Below are 22,007 nucleotides of genomic sequence, written 5' to 3'. Positions count from 1 at the left end.
CTTGGGACTGCTTCCTTCCTTTCTCCTGTCAGCGCACTGGTCACATTATTGTAGCCTACCAAAATACATGGGTTATGCACAAATTACGGGCTCATGATTACATTGGATGTATACCTATTTTGGTACATTTCTTTCTAAAACATCCAAACAGCGCAGAAGACGGGCCTGATTTTCTCTACCTTACAGTCACCATGTCTTTTCCATTAATTATTGTAGACTCCCAAACTCTGGTCACAGTGAAGATAGAATCTGGAAAGTAATGTTTGGTTAGTGTTTGACTGTAGTTGCATAACAAATGAGTTGTAAGTTAAGATTAATTTGAAGGTTATTATGGCAGTGGGTGCTGGTCTCTGCCAGGGTTCATGTTCCCCTACAGGATCCTAAGACGCAGCCAGGGGGAGGAAGGTTTCCGGTTTGGGGACCTCTGAATTGCATCTCTGCTTTTTGCAGATGATGTGGTTCTGTTTGCTTTATCACAGCATGGCCTCCAGCACTCAAAGGGGCAATTTGCAGCTGAGTGTGAAGCGGTCAGGATGAGAGTCAGCACCTCCAAGTCTCATGCCATGGTTCTTTGCCGAAAAACGGTGGATTGCCCTCTCTGGGTTGGGAGAAAGTTACTGCCCCAAGTGAAGGAGTTCAAGTATCTTATGGTCTTGTTCCAAGAGTGAGGGTAGAATGGAGCATGAGATGGATAGGCGTTTTGGCCTGGTATCTGCAGTGATGCGGGTGTTGCACTGGGACCAGCTTTAGGTAGTGACCAAAAGAATGAGATTGAGGATACAAGCGGCTGAAATGAGTTTTCTCCGTGGGGTGGCTGGGCTCAGCATTAAAAATAGGGTAAGGAGCTCGGACAGCCGCTGCTCCTTCACATCGAAAGGGGCCAGTTGAGGTGGTTTGGGCACCTGATAAGGATGCCTCCTGGACGCCTCCCGTTAGAAGTGTTCCAGGCATATAATAATAATAATAACAATAATAATAATAGGGCGGCACGGTGGTGTGGTGGTTAGCACTGTCGCCTCACACCAAGAGGGTTGCCGGTTCGATCCCGGGGGGAGCCCTTCTGTGCGGAGTTTGCATGTTCTCCCCATGTCAGCGTGGGGACTAGGTTAATTGATAACTCTAAATTGTCCGTAGGTGTGAATGTGAGTGTGAATGGTTGTTTGTCTCTATGTGTCAGCCCTGCGATAGTCTGGCGACCTGTCCAGGGTGTACCCTGCCTCTCGCCTGATGAAGAAAGTGTGGAATTTGCAATATTAAGGCTGAAATTATGGATGGTTTTAGTGAGGGAACTGGGGGCTGATTATGATCATGTCTGATTTGTCACAGTTGAGTTGTAGAAAGTTAGTTTGCATCCAGGATTTTATTTCAGTTAGGCAATTTTCAAGTGTGGAGCAGATTGCTGTAGTGATGGATTTGGTGGCAATGTAGATCTGGACATCGTCGGCATAGCAGTGGAAATGGAGGCCATGTCGGCGGATGATGTTACCAAGTGGGAAGATGTAAAGGATGAAAAGGAGAGGCCCAAGCACAGAACCCTGGGGGACGCCTTGGGACAGAGGAGGGGTGGAAGAGTTACAGTTATTGATGTGGATGAATTGCTGTCTGTTGGAGAGATATGATCTGAACCAGGAGATAGCCGTGCCAGTGATGTTGTAACAGGTTTTAAGACGGGAGAGGAGGGTGGAGTGGTTAATTGTGTCAAATGCAGCAATGAGGTAGAGCATGATGAGGATGTTGAGGTGTCCAGAGTCGGCGGAGAGGAGGAGGTCATTGGTGACTTTGAGAAGAGCTGTTTTAGTGCTGTGTTGTGACCAGAATCTGGATTGAAACGTCTCAAATAGGTCGTTGGAGGTGAGGTGGGTTTTGAGGTGAATGGCAACAACGCGTTCCAGGATTTTTGACAGAAAGGGGAGGTTGGAGATGAGCCGGAAGTTGGTCATGATGTCGGGATTGAGTCTGGAGTTTTTGAGGATAGGGGTAACAGCGGCAAGTTTCAGAGGATCTGGGACTAAGCCGGAGCTGAGAGAGGCATTAGCCCCTTTTCCACCCAAATTTCCAGGAACTTTTATTACCAGGAATTTGTTTACCTGGGTACAAGAATTCCTGGTAATCTGTGTGGTTTGCATTTCCACCTCACCTCAAGTTCCAGAAAATTTTTTCAAATTAGCATGATGACATAGATGATTCAGTGTGTGCCCTGCATTTGCTAGCTTGGCTAGTTACGTGCTGGTGTAGAGAGTTGGGGCTGTTTGTCTCAGCCAGAAGCTAAGTTTAAAAGTATTTTAAGATACGTGTCAGACTAAGTAAGTCTCCATACAGACAGCTGTCATTTGAGCTTATTAGTAACAATTCGCTGAACTAGCGTGCTGTCGTTGTGTAAGACATAATGTTAGTGTTGGTGGATGAGAGACTGTGGACTGAGCGTATTGAATGTCGCTGTCTACATGTTTACATGTTCATGCTGCTGAACTTATCAATACTACGGTCTTTAATCATTTAGCCCCGGGCAGGGGCGGATCTAGAAAAATATTTATGGGGTGGCAAGAGGGGGGCAGGAATTTTTGAGAGGTGGCAACATATGGCAGCCATATATATACTGAATTTAATCACGGTTATCACAGTTTGATGAGAAATAGTATGTTCATACTACATAAGGGCACGGGCTGCCATTTACAAACTCATACAAACAAACTTAATCTCATGCAATCAATGTTTTGCATTTGAGGTTTCATGTGAAACAGTTCATATTCGGAATAAGTGTTGAAGGAGGTTCAACAAACCCTGAGTCTAACCCTGAACTCTGAGTTGATTTACCCTGAGATGGAAAACTCTGAGTTCCCGGTTCCAGAACAGCTGATTTGAGTTAGTTCAGTCAACTCTGAGTATGTTCACTCTGAGTTAAGCCGACAATAAAAAGCCATCATCAATGAAGCTCCTACTCCACGATTCACCATGGCAACAGGTAAATAAAAGACTGCGCCTCCATTTTAATCCAGTGGATGTAGAGATATTAATGCATGTGTAGCTGATGGTACACATTTATCTTTAAAGGGACATTTTGGTTTATTTCAACCCGTCTCCTATCGTCCTAAATTTGGTTCAAGTGACTAGTGACATACAGATAATAGTTAGCATGTTAGCCGTTAGCCTAGATATAGCCGTAGCATCAGACCTGTTAAAACATAAGAGAACGGGCATCCTTTCAAGTGCAAAGTTAGTCCACTAAACAAGCTTTTTTCCACAAAGACCACCTCATATCGTTAGGATTAATGTCAGAGAACATACAGAAAATGACATGTAAACGTGTTGTCTTACCTTACCGGTGTGCTGCCATGTTTGTTTATCCCTCTAGCTCTGCTTTCCAAAGTGCAGCCGAAATATGTCTCGCCAGCTCTAGATAAAGCCCAGCTGGATACTACTCCAGGTGGAGGTGTCTCGTCCTCGGTCACATCCAGACCTTGAAAATAAGGCTGCAACCAGTCCCATTCCTTGCAACAGAGGCATTCCTCTACTGTGGGCACTGGGGCACAGCATTCACAGGTACACCACCAATCTCCAGAGCTAAAGCCTTGTGGCAGCCATTCCTCCTCTCTCGTCCTCTAACGTTACCTGTTGCGCCTCGCTCTCTCCTCCTTCATTCAGGCGACCATCCGGTTCTGCCTTCCAGCTGTTGCTGCTTGTTCAGGCATGCTATGAGATCGGTGCTTGTTCTCGCGATATTTCGGCCGCGCTTTGGAGAGCAGAGCTACATTGTAAACAAACATGGCAGCACACTGGTAAGGTAAGACAACACGTTTACATGTCGTTTTCTATATGTTCTCTGACATTTATCCTAACGATATGAGGCGGTCTTTGTGGAAAAAAGCTTGCTTAGTGGACTAACTTTGCACTTGAAGGGATGCCCGTTCTCTTACGTTTTAACAGGTCTGATGCTTCAGCTGTATCTAGGCTAATGGCTAACATGCTAACTATTATCTGTATGTCACTAGTCACTTGAACCAAATTTAGGACGATAGGAGACGGGTTGAAATAAACCTAAATTTCCCTTTAAAAGAAGAGCCTGAGTCAGAGCGAGGAAAGTGTAAATAAGTTAACCATAAAGTTAATAAAAAAGTTTTATTCAGTGTTGTCCGTTTATTCATCATTTATCAGACTTACATTTCCTTAATGAAGATAAAGTGGTGGAATCTGACTGTGTATCAGGCTGTAGATACATTACATTATATTAATAATATATAATAATATATTTGTTCAGATTTAATCTGATGGGGAAAAACACAAGAGGCAGCAACTGAAAAATAGGAAGATTTAAAACATATAGGCTAGGCTATAGATCAAAGACACAAAAACATGACTGTAAACTCACAGTCTGACCCAGTAATAATATGTTTGGTGATTTGCACTTGAAAAGATGTTGAGGTTAAAATACAGTAGATTTTAAAATGTTGGACATCTATTTGTATCTTGACTCAACAGCATTCAGTGACTTTATTTCAGCTACAAATGTAGTAAATTTAAAGACACTGAAATGCTGCACCATTGCTCACTCAGAAATATTAACATATAATCCCCAATATTAGGCTATAGGAATTATGTTCCATCAGTGCGGCAAATGACATCAGTGATAGAGATCATTAGTCACTGATACTACCTGTCTAAAGCTTCATACCGATTTTTAAAATTTAAATAATTAGACCTACACATTATGTGCAATCAACATTTCGGAGCTGCTCTAACAGACTGACAGTCTGATCCTTGTGCACAATGTTATAAAAAATAATAAATATAAAAAGGACAGAGGTTTGATTCTGAGCTGAGGATGAATTCTCGCTGTGTAATATTTGAATGTAAAGACAAAAACTGATGTCCAAAGAAATTATTGATGTGCATAAATTCAGTAACTTAAAACAGTCCTGAGTAACAAACTAATATCCAGCAGGATTTATACAGTGACAGACGGTAAATCTCCGCTAATTAATGCACTTCGATACAAGCTTTGACACGGACTGAATGAATTAAGAAATGAAACAGCGTGTAAGACGGAGGAGAAAGAGAAAAACCTAACCTGCTTCACAGACTCAGTTGCCATGGTGATTGATTTAGAGTTTGATTTACCTCTCTTTCTGGAACTGAAAACCCAGAGTTTCCCTCATTTCAGGGTTAACATACTCAGAGTTTTCACTAAACCCGCTTTCTTATTTTTCCAAACAAAGCAGTCTCTTGCCGCTCTGGCGTTATCTCGTGCTGCATTCACTGCAGTCGGACATCGGAGATTCGCGCTCGTAAATGTCAAATTGGCCATAACTTTCCTTTGAATTTGTTGCTGCCAACTGGGGTGGCAGCAGGGGTGGAATGGCCTTCTTTTAGGGTGGCATTTGCCACCCTATGCGACCCCGGTAGATCCGCCCATGGCCCCGGGGCTAAGTTAGTACTGGGTTTTGGTACCCATCCTTAATCAAAACACAAACAAAGTGAAGCTTGTAGAAATGAAATAAAGCTTGCAGCAGCTGCCTGTACCAGGAAGTGCAGAACGCTGCATGTGTGTGTTCCACTGATCAGTGTTCTTCTGCAAACAGCCCTGCCCCTCAAGAATTCCGGGTAATGTGAAAAGTCCTATCCCCTACTAGATACTTTTTCCAGGGTAAATTTGGGGTTGAGGGAAAGATTTTTACCCAGGTAATTTTGGTGGAAACGTGCAGAGGTTTTTCAAAATTCCGGGTAATTGATAAAAGTTCCTGCAGTGGAAAAGGGGCTATTGATGATTCTGGAGATGAGTGGGGAGATAGAAGGGAGACAGCACATAACAAGAGAGGAAGGGATTGGGCCGTGAACTGATGTAGAGTTACTTATACCTGTAATGGCTTTTGTGAGGTCCAGAGGGGTCAGTGGGGGGAAGTGTTACAGTGGCGGAACGGAGGTGGGGGAAGAGCCGGTGGAGGGGTTGGCAATGAAGGGGAGGTGGTCAGGTTGCTGTAGATGGTGTTAATTTTTTTTTTTTAGAAAGAATGACAAGAATGAGTTGCACTTGTCGACTGTGAAGGTATTGTCGATGGGTTTGAGAAGTTTGTTTATTGTAGAGAAAAGAGTTTTGGGGTTGTTGGAGCCAGAGTGTATGAGATGAGAGTAGTAGTTGGACCGGGCTGTGTTGAGTGCGTTCTTGCAGTGTAGCAGGTGGTCTGTGTAGGCTTGAAGGTGAACTGGCCAGTCTTCTTGTAGAGTCTTTCCAGCTGACGCTTTAGGGATTTCATGGCGTGGAGCTCAGGGGTGTACCAGGGGGCAGAGTGAGTGAAGGAGACAGTTTTAGTTTTGATGGGGGCCAACTGATTTAGGCAGGAGGAGAGGGCGGTGTTATAATAATGGACAAGGTCAGTGGGGTCGTTGAAGAACGGGGGAGGGGAGGTAGATATTATGCTGGTGAGTGAGGCTGAGAGAGCTCAGGGAGTGATGGATTTGAGATTTCTGAAGGATATTGTGCGTTTTATGGGTTTGGATATTATGTCCATAGTGACTGCCAGGTGGTCAGAGATACTGAGGTTGATGCTGGAGAGGTGGTGTAGACCAGATCCAGAATGTGTCCATGCGAGTGAGTGGGGAAGTTAACATGTTGTGTCAAGTTGAAGCCATGTAGTAGATCCAGAAATTCTGTGGGAGATTTGCAGACAGTATTATCAATGTGGAGATTGAAATCGCCAAGGAGGAGAACAGAAGGTGAAATGCACAGAGCTGGGTAAAAAAAAACAAAAAAACCCCAGAAAAATCAGACAGGAAGGAGGGGTGTGGCTTGGGGACGGTAGATGATGGCAGAGACCAGGGGAGTCGGACCAGAGAGTTTGAAGACAAGATGTTCAAATGAGTTAACTGCAGGGATGGAAATGGTGGTTATTTTGATGTCCTTCCGATGAATAGCAACAACACCATCTCCACAGCACTCAGGGCGAGGTTTGTCAGTATATGTGAATCCGGTGGGTGTGGTCTGATTAAGTAAAAAATAGTCCAGGTACCATGTTTCAGTGATGCAAAGAAGATCCAGGTTATTGTCAGTGATGAATTCATTCAGGATGAGGCTTTTGTTGTTCAGAGATCGTGTGTTGAATAAAGCCATTGCTTTGCTGCAGACATTGCGTTAGGACGGTTTGAGAGGACTGAGGAATAGTAATGGGTAGCAAATTCTGGGCACGTCTGTGAGCAAAGTAAGGCTTGATTGAGTAGGTTCTTTCAGTGATGATTACAGGAATGTTTGTGGAAGGGAGAACATAATTGGTGGAAACATATTGTGAAGGGCTGGGAACTGTAGGATGTTTGGGATTTGACCTGGAGCTGGCTGTTGAGGTTAGTGGCAGTTGCAGTTGGACCTTGTAGGGGGAGAGTTTGTGGGAGCCTGTACTCGCAGAATGATCTGTAGAGGAAGAAGAGGAATGCACTGAGGAGGGTGTGTGGCTTGTAAACAGTCACGGACGCGTGTTTTCCATGGTGTGTACAGTGTGTGCGATGTTAGCTGCTAGCATGCGGCTACCTAATTTGCTCGGGTGCAGTCTGTCATGCCTGTAGAAAGAAGGGAGATTCCAAAATAAGTTAAAATTATCAATAAAGTTAAATCTGTGCAAACTGCAGGTGGCCCAGAGCCAGGAGTGGAGAGAGAGGAGTCTTGAGAATCGCCCTGTGCCACGGCCAAGTGTGGGAAGGGGGCCGCTGATGAAAATTGACTTCCCGCAGTCTTTTAATGTGGAGAACAGACTGTTAAAGTCATTCTTCAGCAGTTCGGTGTAAATTGCAATCCGTGCATCTCTATTTACCACCTAAATCTATGCCCTGCATAGATTTAATATTTGCCTCTGATGCCTTGGCAAGAGTTGGGGAGGGGAATGATTTAAAAAAAAAAGAGATTGCGTGTGATTACTTTACCATTTATGTCAGTTCAGAAGATCCTTGGTGATGGCAACTGAAATATAGAGTAGAGTCAAAAGATCTGACCCGTGCTCAGTGGAACAAAATTGAGGAAGGTACAGCAGCAGCTCTAGGGGAAGTCAATAGCAATGGATACATTGATGAGTACAGTACTTCTCTAAGTGCAATGATCTTGGCCTCACTAGGCGTTTTGGAACCAAATTGCTCTGGGGATTCTCTGAGAGGAAGTGGCCACTATGGAGATCCCCTGAGAACTACATACCGTCAACGGCTGTATCTCCGTTTGTATCCACACAGCCAATAGTAGAGCTGAGGTGATGTACTGTAAGCTGGCTGGCGGTTGGTATAGCACTATCACATTCACCTTGACAAGTCAAAAATCACATTGTATTTCCATCATTGCATATACGCTCAGTAAAGCCTGGACTTGTCGATCCTTCTGTTTTCTGTTCTTTACATGGCTAACAGGTTTTTTAAAATGGTGGCTACCGCTGCTGCATTGGCTGTGTTTAACCAGTCAACGCACACTTTAGTCACTTTTGCCGGAGAGTACCTATTCTGAAAAAGGAGCTAAAAGAGTCCTTCAAAAAGTTGTTCTAAGAGCTACAGTCATAATTTTTATGATGCAGATGCAACATAAAGAAGGGTTCTGAGAATTGTGAAGAAGTTCCTCTCATCCAAGAGTGCCTAATGACGATCCCTAATCAGGATACTGCCAAAAAATGCTTTACAGTTCCATGGTGAAACAAGGATTGTGAGAAGGCAGTGAATAATAGAAAACAGACTTTGGGAAACATGCACATGTATCCTACTGGCATACATTTGGGCATGTTGGAGTGTTACACAGGTGAGATGAGACTCAGCATCTCTCATGTCTGAGGCCTTAGTCCAGGAAAAAAAAAAGCTCTTTTGTGGAGGTAATGAGATGCAGCAATGAGTTCAAAGAACTTCTGATCATGTTCATGAGTGAGGGATAGGATGGAACATGAGTTAGTGAACTGCTTAGATGAAGAGGTGGAGGCAACATGCATTTATTGCAGTGTAGGTATTGTTTATATGAGGTACATCTTTTTCCATGCCAGTGCTGTTGTATTGAAAACCACCACTAGAACCACTTAACATGCGCCTTTAAAGCTCTTTGCAGGTCTCTCATGATAATAGTCAGTGACAGTGATTCAAATGTAAGATGTTAATGATTTTGATGTTCCTTGTAGTGACAGTTGTACTACTTAAACTCCTCAGATGAATTGTACCTCCCACCCATGAGGAAAATTGATAGCCTGCTCAGTGAACAGAAAAAGAGGTTGTTGAGGAGAGTCAACATGAGTGTTCAGCACCAGGTAAAACTTTTTCACATTCTTCAAGTCTGTTTTACAGGCACCTCTCAAATTACTGTCTGTTAGGAGTTTCTTTACACCAATCCCATTCCCATGTCTGTGAGTGTAAACTTGAGCTGTACTTATATCTTTGACTGCATTCTGCTTTCCTCTCCCCAGGAGGCTTTACATATATTCCCCAAAATGACGGCAGACCCACTGGAATCTGGAGTGATCAAAGTTCACCTTGGCGGAGATTGCTACAACCGCAAAACTCTCAACCGGGTCAAGAGGAGTATTCCTAAACAACAGGTCAGAAAGAGCCCTTTACACTGAGTAGTTCTTACCACTGCGATGCACAATGCTGCCCTTGAGGTTTTACATGTGTAAATGAGAAGTTGGTGAGGTGCAGGAAGTTAGCCACAGATGCAGCATGACAGCATGAAAGTTCATTCCTAACCTTTGGGGAACAGAGTACAATATGTAACAAAATAGTCAAAGCTCAAATGTTCTTTCACAAGCTTTCTGGGCTTTCACTCGCATGTAATTATGGAGTTTCATGCAGTTTTTAGACACCCATGTTCATATCAAGGCCAGAGGAAAGCCAAGAAACTAGGGATGTCCCGATCCATTCCTCGGCGCCGATCACATTATTTTTACAAAATCGGAATCGGTAATAAAAGATCGGAGGAATCAAAACAACAACAATGGCCAGGTTTTTCATCTATGTTGTTCACTGTTGCCTCCGCTTTCCAGTGTATAAGGTGTGGCGATCCTGTATATTTTATAAATATTTTTTTTTTTATAAGACAGTCAGCTGATGGCTTGCTCACCTCCAGACACTGAGGTAACGTTACCTCCAGACACACCCACCGGTGCTATCGCCAGTGGGATGGCTCGATCAGCTGAGCCCAGGTAGACCGGCCCCTACATTATGCTGCTCCTGGCAGTATGGCGAGTGAGAAATGAGCCAGAAGTCCTCTGTGTATTTGGCCTACCACGGCATTTTACACCGCTCAAAGTCCGCGAAATAGGTGCGCTTCCCTGTGGAATATCATCCATCCGGCCACCGGCCTCACCTCAGAGATTCCGCCACGGAAATCAAGGGATCCTACGGAGCCTCCACACCCGAAACAACGCTGGAGCGTTACGGCATTCACTCACGGCCCCGTGAGCTGGCAAAAGTCGGGGGTTACTTTCCGTTTTATTCTTCCTTATTTGGAACCTTAGGGTCGGGTTGATTTATTGTTTTGAAGCTGAACCGAGTCAGAGCAAACAGTGGATTTTCTTTACCTCCTTGTTTACGAGAAAACCTGGGGTGGCGTTTTCTTTTGTTTAGCGAACTGTGTGGATTGAACTGTGAACTGTGAACTGTGTGTTATTTGGAAATCCGGAGTGGAGTTTTTAGTTTGAACTGGATTGAACTGACTGAATGCAATGGAGCATTTCTTTTCTTTGGTCAAAAAAATATATACTTTCTTGAAACTGATTACAGTTGTATTTGTATTTTTGAAAATTGAGTATAATTCTTTTGTTCTACAGAAACCAGGTAAAAACAGTTTAATTTTGTTTGTTGAAGACAAGAAGATATTTAATTTGTTTAAATGTTGTGCTACTGAACCACTGATAAGCTTTTTGGATACTATTTAAATTAAAAAACAAACCTTATGGGACAACTTGGATACATTCTTTTTTTTAATGCTTTGCAAAGTATCGGATCGGACTCGGTTTAAAAATAAAGGACTCGTATCGGATCAGATGCAAAAAAAAAAGTGATCGGGACATCCCTACAAGAAACCCTCTCAAACAGGCCAATGTCTGAATGTTGAAATCAGTTACAACTTCTTGTCAGTGAGGAGGAGGATAATGAGAAGGTGCTGCAGGTCCAAGGGTTACTGCAGGCTAACGGCTGCAAGGAGTTGATGATGAGAATCACTGTACACTGTATTATCAGAGCTCACCTGAAAACCTGCAGCTCTGTGGTGAGACTGCTACTGACAGGCTTTCTGATAAAATGCTCGCTGAAGTTTATAAAGTATGAATCAGACATGTTGTGGCTGTTTAGGATATAATGATACTATTGTGAAAAGTAGAGAGGTAGGGAATGCATTAGTTAAATGACAATTTATTCTATACTAATGTCAAAGATGATGAATGTTTGGATTTATTACAGAACAGCGAAGCAGTTAACCTCACTACACTTACTACATTTTTATCATAAAGTTGACTGATAAAATTACTTGTCTGAGCAAAGTTGAAAAATTATCAGTCACATCAAATTAAAATTTAATGTCAGCTGACTGATGTTAGTTATATCCAGTAAAGATGTTCTGAATTCTGAAATGTTTGAAATGTTTAAACGATACTAGGCAGAATGATGTTTCGAGCCAACAGCTCTTCCTCAGACTTCTGATAAATGACAGAAAGTCACCATCCTAAATACCCATAGTGCCTGAACCAGTCATGTGACGTCCCACACCTGTTGCTCATATTCTTAATAAAAATAAATAAAGAAATATAAATATAAATATAATTAAAGCTGCTAACAGCGTTGTTGGGACCTCGGCTTCACGCTTTTTCGGCTTCCAGCTCACGTAGAGATTTTGAATTATTTGTGAGAGGCAAAATGTTGATAAACAAGCTATGTCAATAGAATGTAACATCCACATTGAAATGTAATACACTGTCATGATAAAGAAATTATATAATGTGAACAACAACATGGTGTTTGTCATGCTGTTAAGAATTGAAGTGTACCCCATGTATTGTGAAAGACAAAGGCCTATTGTGACAGTACTCCTGTTTTGTGTGTAACACATTGTGATGTAAGTACATGAATATATATGTACACAATATAAATTTTAAATGGATAACAATACAGTATGTAATTAACAGTCATGATCATAAATGTAGCAACAGAGTTATCAGTATTAAAGGTTGTAGTAGTATGTGACAGATGGAAAACGGTGGTATATACTGTAGGTGGTGTTTAATTTTTTCAATAAAATAATAAGTCCCTATAGACAGAAAATATCACCTTTTCAAAAACTGCTGTAAAAATATAATATATTAATATTTTTGCCACTTTGAACAAGTCAATCTTTTAGAACTACTGTAGCGTGAAATATACAGTACAGGCCAAAAGTTTGGACACACCTTCTCATTCAATGCGTTTTCTTTATTTTCATGACTATTTACATTGTAGATTCTCACTGAAGGCATCAAAACTATGAATGAACGCATGTGGAGTTATGTACTTAACAAAAAAAGGTGAAATAACTGAAAACATGTTTTATATTCTAGTTTCTTCAAAATAGCCCCCCTTTGCTCTGATTACTGCTTTGCACACTCTTGGCATTCTCTCCATGAGCTTCAAGAGGTAGTCACCTGAAATGGTTTTCCAACAGTCTTGAAGGAGTTCCCAGAGGTGTTTAGCACTTGTTGGCCCCTTTGCTTTCACTCTGCGGTCCAGCTCACCCCAAACCATCTCGACTGGGTTCAGGTCCGGTGACTGTGGAGGCCAGGTCATCTGCTGCAGCACTCCATCACTCTCCTTCTTGGTCAAATAGCCCTTACACAGCCTGGAGGTGTGTTTGGGGTCATTGTCCTGTTGAAAAATAAATGATCGTCCAACTAAACGCAAACCGGATGGGATGGCATGTCGCTGCAGGATGCTGTGGTAGCCATGCTGGTTCAGTGTGCCTTCAGTTTTGAATAAATCCCCAACAGTGTCACCAGCAAAACACCCCCACACCATCACACCTCCTCCTCCATGCTTCACAGTGGGAACCAGGCATGTGGAATCCATCCGTTCACCTTTTCTGCGTCTCACAAAGACACGGCGGTTGGAACCAAAGATCTCAAATTTGGACTCATCAGACCAAAGCACAGATTTCCACTGGTCTAATGTCCATTCCTTGTGTTTCTTGGCCCAAACAAATCTCTTCTGCTTGTTGCCTCTCCTTAGCAGTGGTTTCCTAGCAGCTATTTGACCATGAAGGCCTGATTTGCGCAGTCTCCTCTTAACAGTTGTTCTAGAGATGGGTCTGCTGCTAGAACTCTGTGTGGCATTCATCTGGTCTCTGATCTGGGCTGCTGTTAACTTGCGATTTCTGAGGCTGGTGACTCAGATGAACTTATCCTCAGAAGCAGAGGTGACTCTTGGTCTTCCTTTCCTGGGTCAGTCCTCATGTGTGCCAGTTTCATTGTAGCGCTTGATGGTTTTTGCGACTCCGCTTGGGGACACATTTAAAGTTTTTGCAATTTTCCGGACTGACTGACCTTCATTTCTTAAAGTAATGATGGCCCAACCCCATTGATAAAGCAAGAAATTCCACTAATTAACCCTGATAAGGCACACCTGTGAAGTGGAAACCATTTCAGGTGACTACCTCTTGAAGCTCATGGAGAGAATGCCAAGAGTGTGCAAAGCAGTAATCAGAGCAAAGGGTGGCTATTTTGAAGAAATTAGAATATAAAACATGTTTTCAGTTATTTCACCTTTTTTTGTTAAGTACATAACTCCACGTGTTCATTCATAGTTTTGATGCCTTCAGTGAGAATCTACAATGTAAATAGTCATGAAAATAAAGAAAACGCATTGAATGAGAAGGTGTGTCCAAACTTTTGGCCTGTACTGTACATATTAAATATTAACTATGTTTTGAGGATTTTAATTGTTTAATGGTTTGTTTCATAGCTCTACTGTTTTTATAGGGGGGAAAATTGAAATAATTTCCATAAAATACATGTCAAGGAGAATTTAATAGTTGTTATTAGGCCCTGAGCTAGGTCAATGAACTACTTCAGCCTGAAATATACATATGAAATATTAATTATTTTTTGAGGATTTTAAGCCTTTAATGGCCAGTTTGTTTACATGGCTCCACTGTTTTTTTTTTATAGAAAAAATAAACAGAAAACTGAAATAATTTCCACAAAATTAATTCAAGGAGAATTTGATTGTTCATATTATTAGGTTCTGAGCTTGGTCAAAGATTGACAGCAACATTGATTTTGATGCATTGTTATTTATTTATTCTTTTTTGCAGTGCCAGATTTAAAAAAAAAAAAAAACTCACATTGAGGTCCTGAGGACAAGCCTTTCTAAAACTGCTGTAAAAAATATTATATAAATACTGTTCTACATTAAACAAGTTAATCTTTTAAAACTATTCAGCCTGAAATATACATGTCAATCATTAATTATATTTTTCGGAATTTAACCCTTTAAATGCCAGTATGTGTACATTGTAGCCCACAAAATGCTTTGCACTGATTTCTCACTTTAGAGGTAGTGATGGTTGAATGAAGCTTCATGAATCATTTTTTTTATTTTCTCAGCCCAATAAATGGCGCTTTTTGTTCAACAAAAGGTTTTAATCACAGTGAATTGCCATTCTATGAGCCCCTCTCATTAAACCAAGAGCACCATCTAGTGGGCTCAGAAGATAAAGAAAAAGCCTCATGAGGCTTCTTTCAGCCAACACTATATAGAGGCTGAGAGTTGGTTCATATTTGGACCTGTATACACAGGCTGAAGTAAGCAGCCCCATGTAAGCCTGCAGTTCAATAATTTGCCAGGTTGTTATGACCATGCTGGTATTTCGAAGCCCCTACATGCTGCAGGATTTACTCAGCTCAGCGCAAAGGTGAATGTGCGACATTCTGCTGCGCTGCAGGTGCAGAGGTTTATTTGGGGGACTTGTAGACATTGTATTGTTGCCCTAATTAGTGTCTTGATGTTCATCTGCTGTAATGTCACACGCAAGCATACACATCTTCTTTTTTAGTCATTCACAATTATTCAACATTAATAGCAACACACACTTATGGTTATGTAGTCAGGGAACTGCAGAACACAGTGAAAAGATGAAATTTTGCTTTAAAATGTGAAACAATGGTGCCTCCTAGTGGGAAAATATAAAAATTACATGTTAAAGGCCAGTAGTCCAAAATGAAACCGTAGGGATACATTAGTTTATGTAAGGAGTAATGTGGGGTCAAAAATGCATTGTTAAGGGTTTTCAATGGGACGGTTTCTGTCTCTAGGCACTAATACGCCAGTTTGTTTGTAGCTCATCCAATTTAGGCTAATGTAGGAATTCAGATAACAATTCTAAAAGTTTTTTTTTAAAAAAAGAAGAAGAATATTCTTTGGCAAATTTAAGCTATATTCCTTTACCACAGCCAAAATGTCTTGAAAATAAAATACAGAGTGGCACAAATTGTCCCTAGGATCTCCTATTAAAATGAAGATTCTGTTGCTTTAATGGCAGGAAGCAGGCTGATGCATCAGTTGTATTGGTCATAGTTACACAGTAATGCATGAGAGAGTTGCATATCCTTGTTTCTGTGGTGGAATGACATGTCTCACATGTTTAGATACTTCCTGTTTGTGGCAGAGGGAGTTACAGATTGCACTAAGTATACATAGTGTTGTATGCATCAAAAAGACAGCATTTAATTTTTCTGTCAATTAAATCAAAACAAAGGTGTTTGATGAGGCTACTGTGTTGATGAATGTAACATTTCCTCAAAGATGTATATTCTTTCCTGATGTTTTTAACACTGTTATTGACTTGTACTTGAAATGAGGTGTTTTACTGCAACCCTCCAGGTCAATCACTTGGGTTCAGAGACATAAAATTGATAAAATAAATGGAAATACTTTTAAGGTCATTTTTAAAGTAATTTAAAACCTCTTGACCTGTTGAAAGCTTGAGTGTACAACAAATGAATGCAATCATTGTCAAACTCAATTTGAAAAATGTAAAGGGTTCTTATGAAGTGGTGTGAGCTTATATTTTTAAAGTTGTAGGCATTAGCCATGTGACCTAATTAAACTTTGACATGTGTGACAATCAAACAACACATCCATATTCATTTGAAATCATGTGACCTAGTGGAAGCGTGCTTGATGTCTACCAGCTGCTGTGAGGATATAAGTAACAGCAGACAGACACAAATATATACTAGTTAATGTCAGTGGAGAAACTGAGCAGGACTACATTTATTTAATCATGAGTGCTGCAGCACAGTTGTAGCTACAGATTGGATTCAGATTCTAAATGAGGCAAAAGAGTTTGACCTGGAGATCTTGTATTTACATGTTTTTGCTATCAGGAATTTATTTAGGAAAACGTAGGAATGAGACACATGAGCTGGTCAGTTTGGTCAGTGTTATCCTGTCAACACACACAGGCTTGTGTCTGTCAGAGTGAAGCCATTGTTATGCTAATTACATGCAGTTGAGTGGGACAGGCAGATGAGGGAGAGACATTTACAATGTCTAGCTCACAGCTGACACATTTGCTCATTTCCTGTTGGATTTAGGTCAGTGGTGTAAATGAGTGATTTGTAGGTCTCAAGGAATTGAAGAAGCCTGTTTTGGATTTATCTTTCTACAGCATATGTGTCAAACTCAAGGCCCGCGGGCCAAATGTGGCCCGCCACGTCATTTTATGTGGCCCGTGAGAGCTTAAAAGGTCTGATTGTCTAAAAATAAATAGGTAAAAAGCGTGATTTGACCAAAAACTACATTTCCCACAATGCATGTCGATTATGTTACCCGCGAAGTGACGGCTTCCCGCCACTAGACGGCAGTGTTTCCACATCCTAACCCGTTTTGAACAAAGTTAATGTCATAACTTGTGTTTGATGTTATTTTTCTTTATTCACTTGGATAGTTTGATCCTTGATTGATGGAGTTATGTGGGTTTCATAACCTGACAAATTAAAAGGATTTATGTTATAACAGAGCAACAAGCAAACATATTTTTTTCTATGCAACTGTAATATTTGTAACTTGAATAAGTAATAAATTCAAAGTTATTTAACATTAAGGAGTAGTTACATTTATTTTACATTACATTTGGTTACATTTAGTTACATTTATAAGTTACATCTGGCCCTTTGAGGGCAGCCATTATGCTGATGTGGCCCTTGGTGAAAATGAGTTTGACACCCCTGTTCTACAGCATTCGGACGGGCCGCAGCAGCCATTTTACTGTGTCTGTGTGGCATAAAAATTGTACAGTGGTTTTGTAACATGTCACCTTAAACACAGCATAAAATCCATGGGTGGTATCCACATGAATGCCAGAACTAGAGGTTTCCCAGCAGAACAATGCACTGAAACAAAATAATCAAAGTTATTCACTTCACCTGTCAGAAGTTTTAATGTTTTGGCCGATCGGTGTATGTACACATTCATGCCACACATAGAAATTAAGGCACATGAAGAAAAACATTATAAGAGGTGGGAATCACCAGAGGGTCGATGATGCGATATTATCATGATACTTGAGTCATGATACAATATTATTGTAATTTTAAATATGTTGTGAGTGACCTGCTGAGTAATGCAATAAAATAGATTGCGATATATTCATTACCTTTTTGTAAATTATGTCTGAGGGAAAACTTCGTCAACATCTGTATTATCTAGTAAGATAAAGTTTTCAGTCTATTAATCTCACTTCAATTATTTTAATTGCAGCAAAAATTATCTAGTGGATTGAAAAAGTAATTGATTATATTATTGAAGTTGGTTACCGAAAGTTTGTGAACACCACACTGTTCCAAAATGGCTACAGCAGAGCCCAACTTCTTGTGGGACATTGACTTTTCACCACTTATTGATCGGCTGAAAAAACAGTAACAATGTTCCTTATTACAGGACAATTCCCTCAGCTGGCACTCTTTGTTAAGTATGATGAAACGTCACATTTTTTTTTTTTTATTGTTCACTATTATTTAGATTACCCACTATCATTTAGGGTACTATCAGTTACACATTGCTCTAATTCTCAGCAGTGCTTTTTCAAATTGTGGGGAAATCAGTAAGGAGGAAAAATCTGGACTCCCACATGAGCTTCTCTTGAAATACTGGGCATATTTTCAAGAGATGCTCAGAGGAACTCTATCTTCCTAGGAAACTCAGTGGCCTTGGTGTTAGTCAGCGGATTTTAGAATTAGTGTACAAAATTATAGTTGAGAGTGTTATAACTTTTCACCTTTCTGCCTGGTACGGTCATCTTAACTGTACATCCAAGAATAAACTCTCGAGGATTGTGTGAATGGTTAAGAGTATCTTGGCAGATAGTTCCTCTCCATCCTCTCTTTATTTAGCCAGTTCAAAATCCTGAGCTCCAGGAGGCGCTATAGAGTCCCTCTGGCAACTAAAAATGTAATCAAGAAGTCCTTTATCCCAAGTGCCATCAATATCCTTAACTCAACAAAGTGACTTATGGGTTTTAACCCTTACACAGACAATGAGCTGATTTAATGTGTTAAGTATTTTGTATGTTTGTTTTGCTAACTAGTTGTCCGCTTTTTACAATGTTGTCTTTTGTGTCTGGTGAGCCGAAGACAAAGTTCCACCCCTGGTGGACAATAAAGATCTATCTATCTATCTATCTATCTATCTATCTTGTACCTGTTTGAAAATGCGGAAGAAAATCCTAAATCACTTTCTTTCACAAATCTTTTCAGGATCTGAAGGTCTCAATTGAAACTTGCCGAATCTACAGTCTGTATCACTCCCTTCACCACTACAAGTATCACACCTTCCTGCATTGCAAGAAGGAGGTAGGGATGGCTGCATTCATGCCTAATGGTTAAGATTTTAGTTAATATTTTCGTTCAAATACCCCATCTGTATCAGTATAAAATGCTTAAACTGACATATTTACCATGACTGGATGCACTTTGAAGACAGTGCCAGATGTAAAATACACCAAAAGCTAGTTTGCTTGCTTGCTTTTGTTAGCTATTTTGCAAATACTAAAGAATTTGATGTTATTGGTACATTTTCTATTTTCTTGTGTTCCATGGCTGTCTCCTGACTCACTGCCAGCCAGGCAGCATTTCTCATTTGGAGCAGTTTGTATTTGTTGTGGCTAATATCATACAATATTAGCTGTTCCCTCCAAATATACTTTTTTGCTATTGGTTGAGGCTCCACACGATGCCAAGGTGTAAATTTGCTTTGGCACTGGAAGCAAATGTTGTATTCTCCCCTTGACTTGCACTGAATGGAAGTTAATGGGAAGTGACTTTTCGCCTGTGTAAATTTTGCATGTATGACCTTGCCCAAAAACATGTTACACAGTAGTAATGTGACAAAATGTTGGCCTGTCCAACATAGTTAAAATGGCCTATTATGAGCTATTCAGGGACTGGAATGTGCTGTGAATTTGATGTGTGAAATCATTTGGCTATGTCTTTGCCTTTCCCACATAGACACGCAAAAATATTCCCCTTTAGTCATTAGTTAGTTGTTACCGCCATGCATGTTTAATTCTCCTTGGTAAGTTTTTTTGTAGCACTACATCATAGCCACTGTACTGTATGTAACTGACTTGTTATTTCCTGAGCAGACGGACAGCATTGAGCAGGCAGCGGAGGACCCTGGCCAGGAGGAGGTGGTGCAGCAGTGCATGGCTAACCAAGGCTGGCTGGAGAGTCTCTTTAACTCCTTCATGGAACTGCTGAGCCTAAGTGGCAAGGCCTGAAAGAGAACCATAGCCCCAGCCACCAAACTCACACACCCACTTGCAGTATTAAGAAGATGGAAGCATCCAGAATTGGTGAAAGAAAAGAATCACACTAAAAAAACTGTACGGATGCTATAGTAGTGCGATGGTTTCAGCAAGAGCAGCCACTGCTGGTTTGTTTGTTGGAGGTTTAACTTTTAGGGTGTTTGTTTTATTATTGAGTCCATGTTAAAGTACATCTTTATTTCAAGAAACATATTGAAAGATTGAGGCTAGTGAACTACGTGAATGTGATGAGTTTTCCTAAAAGGGACCATATGATAATTTGGTCAGCACTACAAAAGAGATTTTTGTCAAGATTTACAGAATATTGACAAACACACACAAGTTGTCTATAAATATGCATTGACAACTGGTTTGTATAATTTATACAAGGACATTTCCAAAAATGACCATCCTAAGATGGGATAGTTTGCTGTGATCATTTTTGAAAAATGTTTTAAAGGGATATAGATAAAATGGCCCACCTGCAATGATTTGCTTCTCTCAGAGTGACAGAGGTAAAACTAGGGTTGAGTGAGGTTTAAAAGGACTATGTGATAGTCTCTCGTTTCTACCTGCCTTGGTTAGAAAACATTTAAGACTGAGGGAAAATGTATTTAAAACCAAGCTGTGTTTTTTTCTGTTTGTTCTTCAAAAGACAACAACAGAGAAGATTTAATGCCTGTAAAGACGTGGAATGAAAAAAAATGAAGCACGACTTTCCTGAAGGAAGTGTGAGGTGAAATGATCCAAAAGCATAAATGTCAGTGTTTAATGTTAGTCATTTTTATCTGTTTGTTGTTGATTGATATTTCCTATTATTTGACCTCTCAGAGGATATTCTTGCAGAACAATTTTGTTGTTTTGATGTGTAAATATTGTACAGCTTCTTCATTCTCTAGTTCCCAGTTGCTCTTCTGTACATGAAATTCCTGTATTTGACATAATGAAATAAAACAGTTGAAATGACAAAAGTGATGATGAATAAACCAACTTGTGCTCAAGTCCTTTCACTGAAATCTGAGCAGTGCATGAGCAAGTCATGGATGGATAATTGAACGGGCCTGACGGGTCAGGGCCCAGGGGCCCAAAGTGTCAGCCCCCAGCCCACATCTGCAAAACGACTGTATGCATAATGACTGAAGATGTGCACCATCTGATTGTATGTAGTGTCTACAGAATGATTTACAATAAAATGAAGGGAACACTTTATTGTCACAGTATAACACCAAGTCACTTAAACTTAAGCAATATCAATCTGTCCATTTAGGAAGCACAAGTGATTGTGAATCAGTTTCACCTGCTTTGGTGCAAATGAAAGTGGCAACAGGTGCAACAGAGAGACAAAATGACCTCCAGCAGGCTACTGGTGTGCATGTTTCTGACCAAAACTGTCAGAAACAGACTCTATGAGGGTGGCATGAGGGCCAAACGTCCTCTAGTGGGACCTGTGCTCACAGCTCAGCTCCATGCAGCTCGATTGGCATTTGCCAGAGAACATTAGAATTGGCAGGTCCACCATTGGTGCCCCATTCTCCTCACAGATGAGAACACGTTCACACTGAGCATGTGTGACAGGTTGAAAAGAGTCTAGAGATACTGTGGTGAACGTGATGCTGCCTTTAACATCATCCATCATGACTGCTGTGGCGGTGGGTCAGTGATGGTCTGGGGAGAAATATCTCTGGAGAATCGCAGACTTCCATGTCATAGCCAACGGTACCCTGACTGCTGTAACATACCAGGATGAAATTCTAAGAGCAATTGTCAGACCTTACGCTGATGCTGGGTTCCTTCTGGTGTATGGAGCTTTATCCTATCTTTACTCAAGAGAGTGGTCTTGTTGGGGGCTGTAGTCTGGACCAACAATAGCTCCCGGTTCCCTACGCTGTAATTCTTCTCAGCTGGAGAGAGGCGTCGAGAGAAGGCGGCGCAGGGGTGGAGCTTGTGGTCAACAGGGGATCGCTGGGAGAATATGACACCCACTCCGGAGTCTGAGACATCAACCTCCACAATGAACTGCAGTTCTGGATCAGGGTGCACTAGAACAGGAGCACTGGAAAACATTTTCTTAAGGTTATCAAATGCGGCCTGGGCCGCTGGAGACATTTTTTACTGAGGTCAACTGAATGAGTGGGGCTGCCAACCTGCTATAGTTCTTAAAGGGACAATAAGCGAAATTCATCATTTCTAGATTGAAGGAATTAAAAAAATCGCCATGTGAAGAACTAGAGGTGTAATTTGA

At 41.0% G+C, this 22,007-nt stretch overlaps 1 protein-coding gene across 3 annotated transcripts in view; it reads left to right on the top strand.

The window, feature by feature from the left end:
* prr12b (proline rich 12b) overlaps positions 1-20,876 on the top strand; it is a 129,515-nt gene extending 108,639 nt beyond the window's left edge. Inside the window, exons 13-16 of one of the 3 annotated variants that reach the window (XM_049560177.1) lie at positions 9,148-9,245; positions 9,402-9,533; positions 18,717-18,812; positions 19,604-20,876. In XM_049560177.1, coding sequence (XP_049416134.1) covers positions 9,148-9,245; positions 9,402-9,533; positions 18,717-18,812; positions 19,604-19,738 — 461 coding nt within the window. In that variant the 3' untranslated portion in view covers positions 19,739-20,876. Of the gene's footprint in view, positions 1-3,352; positions 3,574-3,642; positions 3,772-9,147; positions 9,246-9,401; positions 9,534-18,716; positions 18,813-19,603 lie in introns of those variants that run through there. The other 2 variants (XR_007447790.1, XM_049560178.1) reach the window with 2 other exon arrangements.
* Positions 20,877-22,007: the final 1,131 nt, after the last annotated feature.

This window comes from Epinephelus fuscoguttatus, linkage group LG19 (genome assembly GCF_011397635.1).
Source record: "Epinephelus fuscoguttatus linkage group LG19, E.fuscoguttatus.final_Chr_v1".
In the NCBI taxonomy this organism is placed as follows: Eukaryota; Metazoa; Chordata; class Actinopteri; order Perciformes; family Serranidae; genus Epinephelus; species Epinephelus fuscoguttatus.
This window is presented reverse-complemented; position numbering and strand designations above follow the sequence as displayed.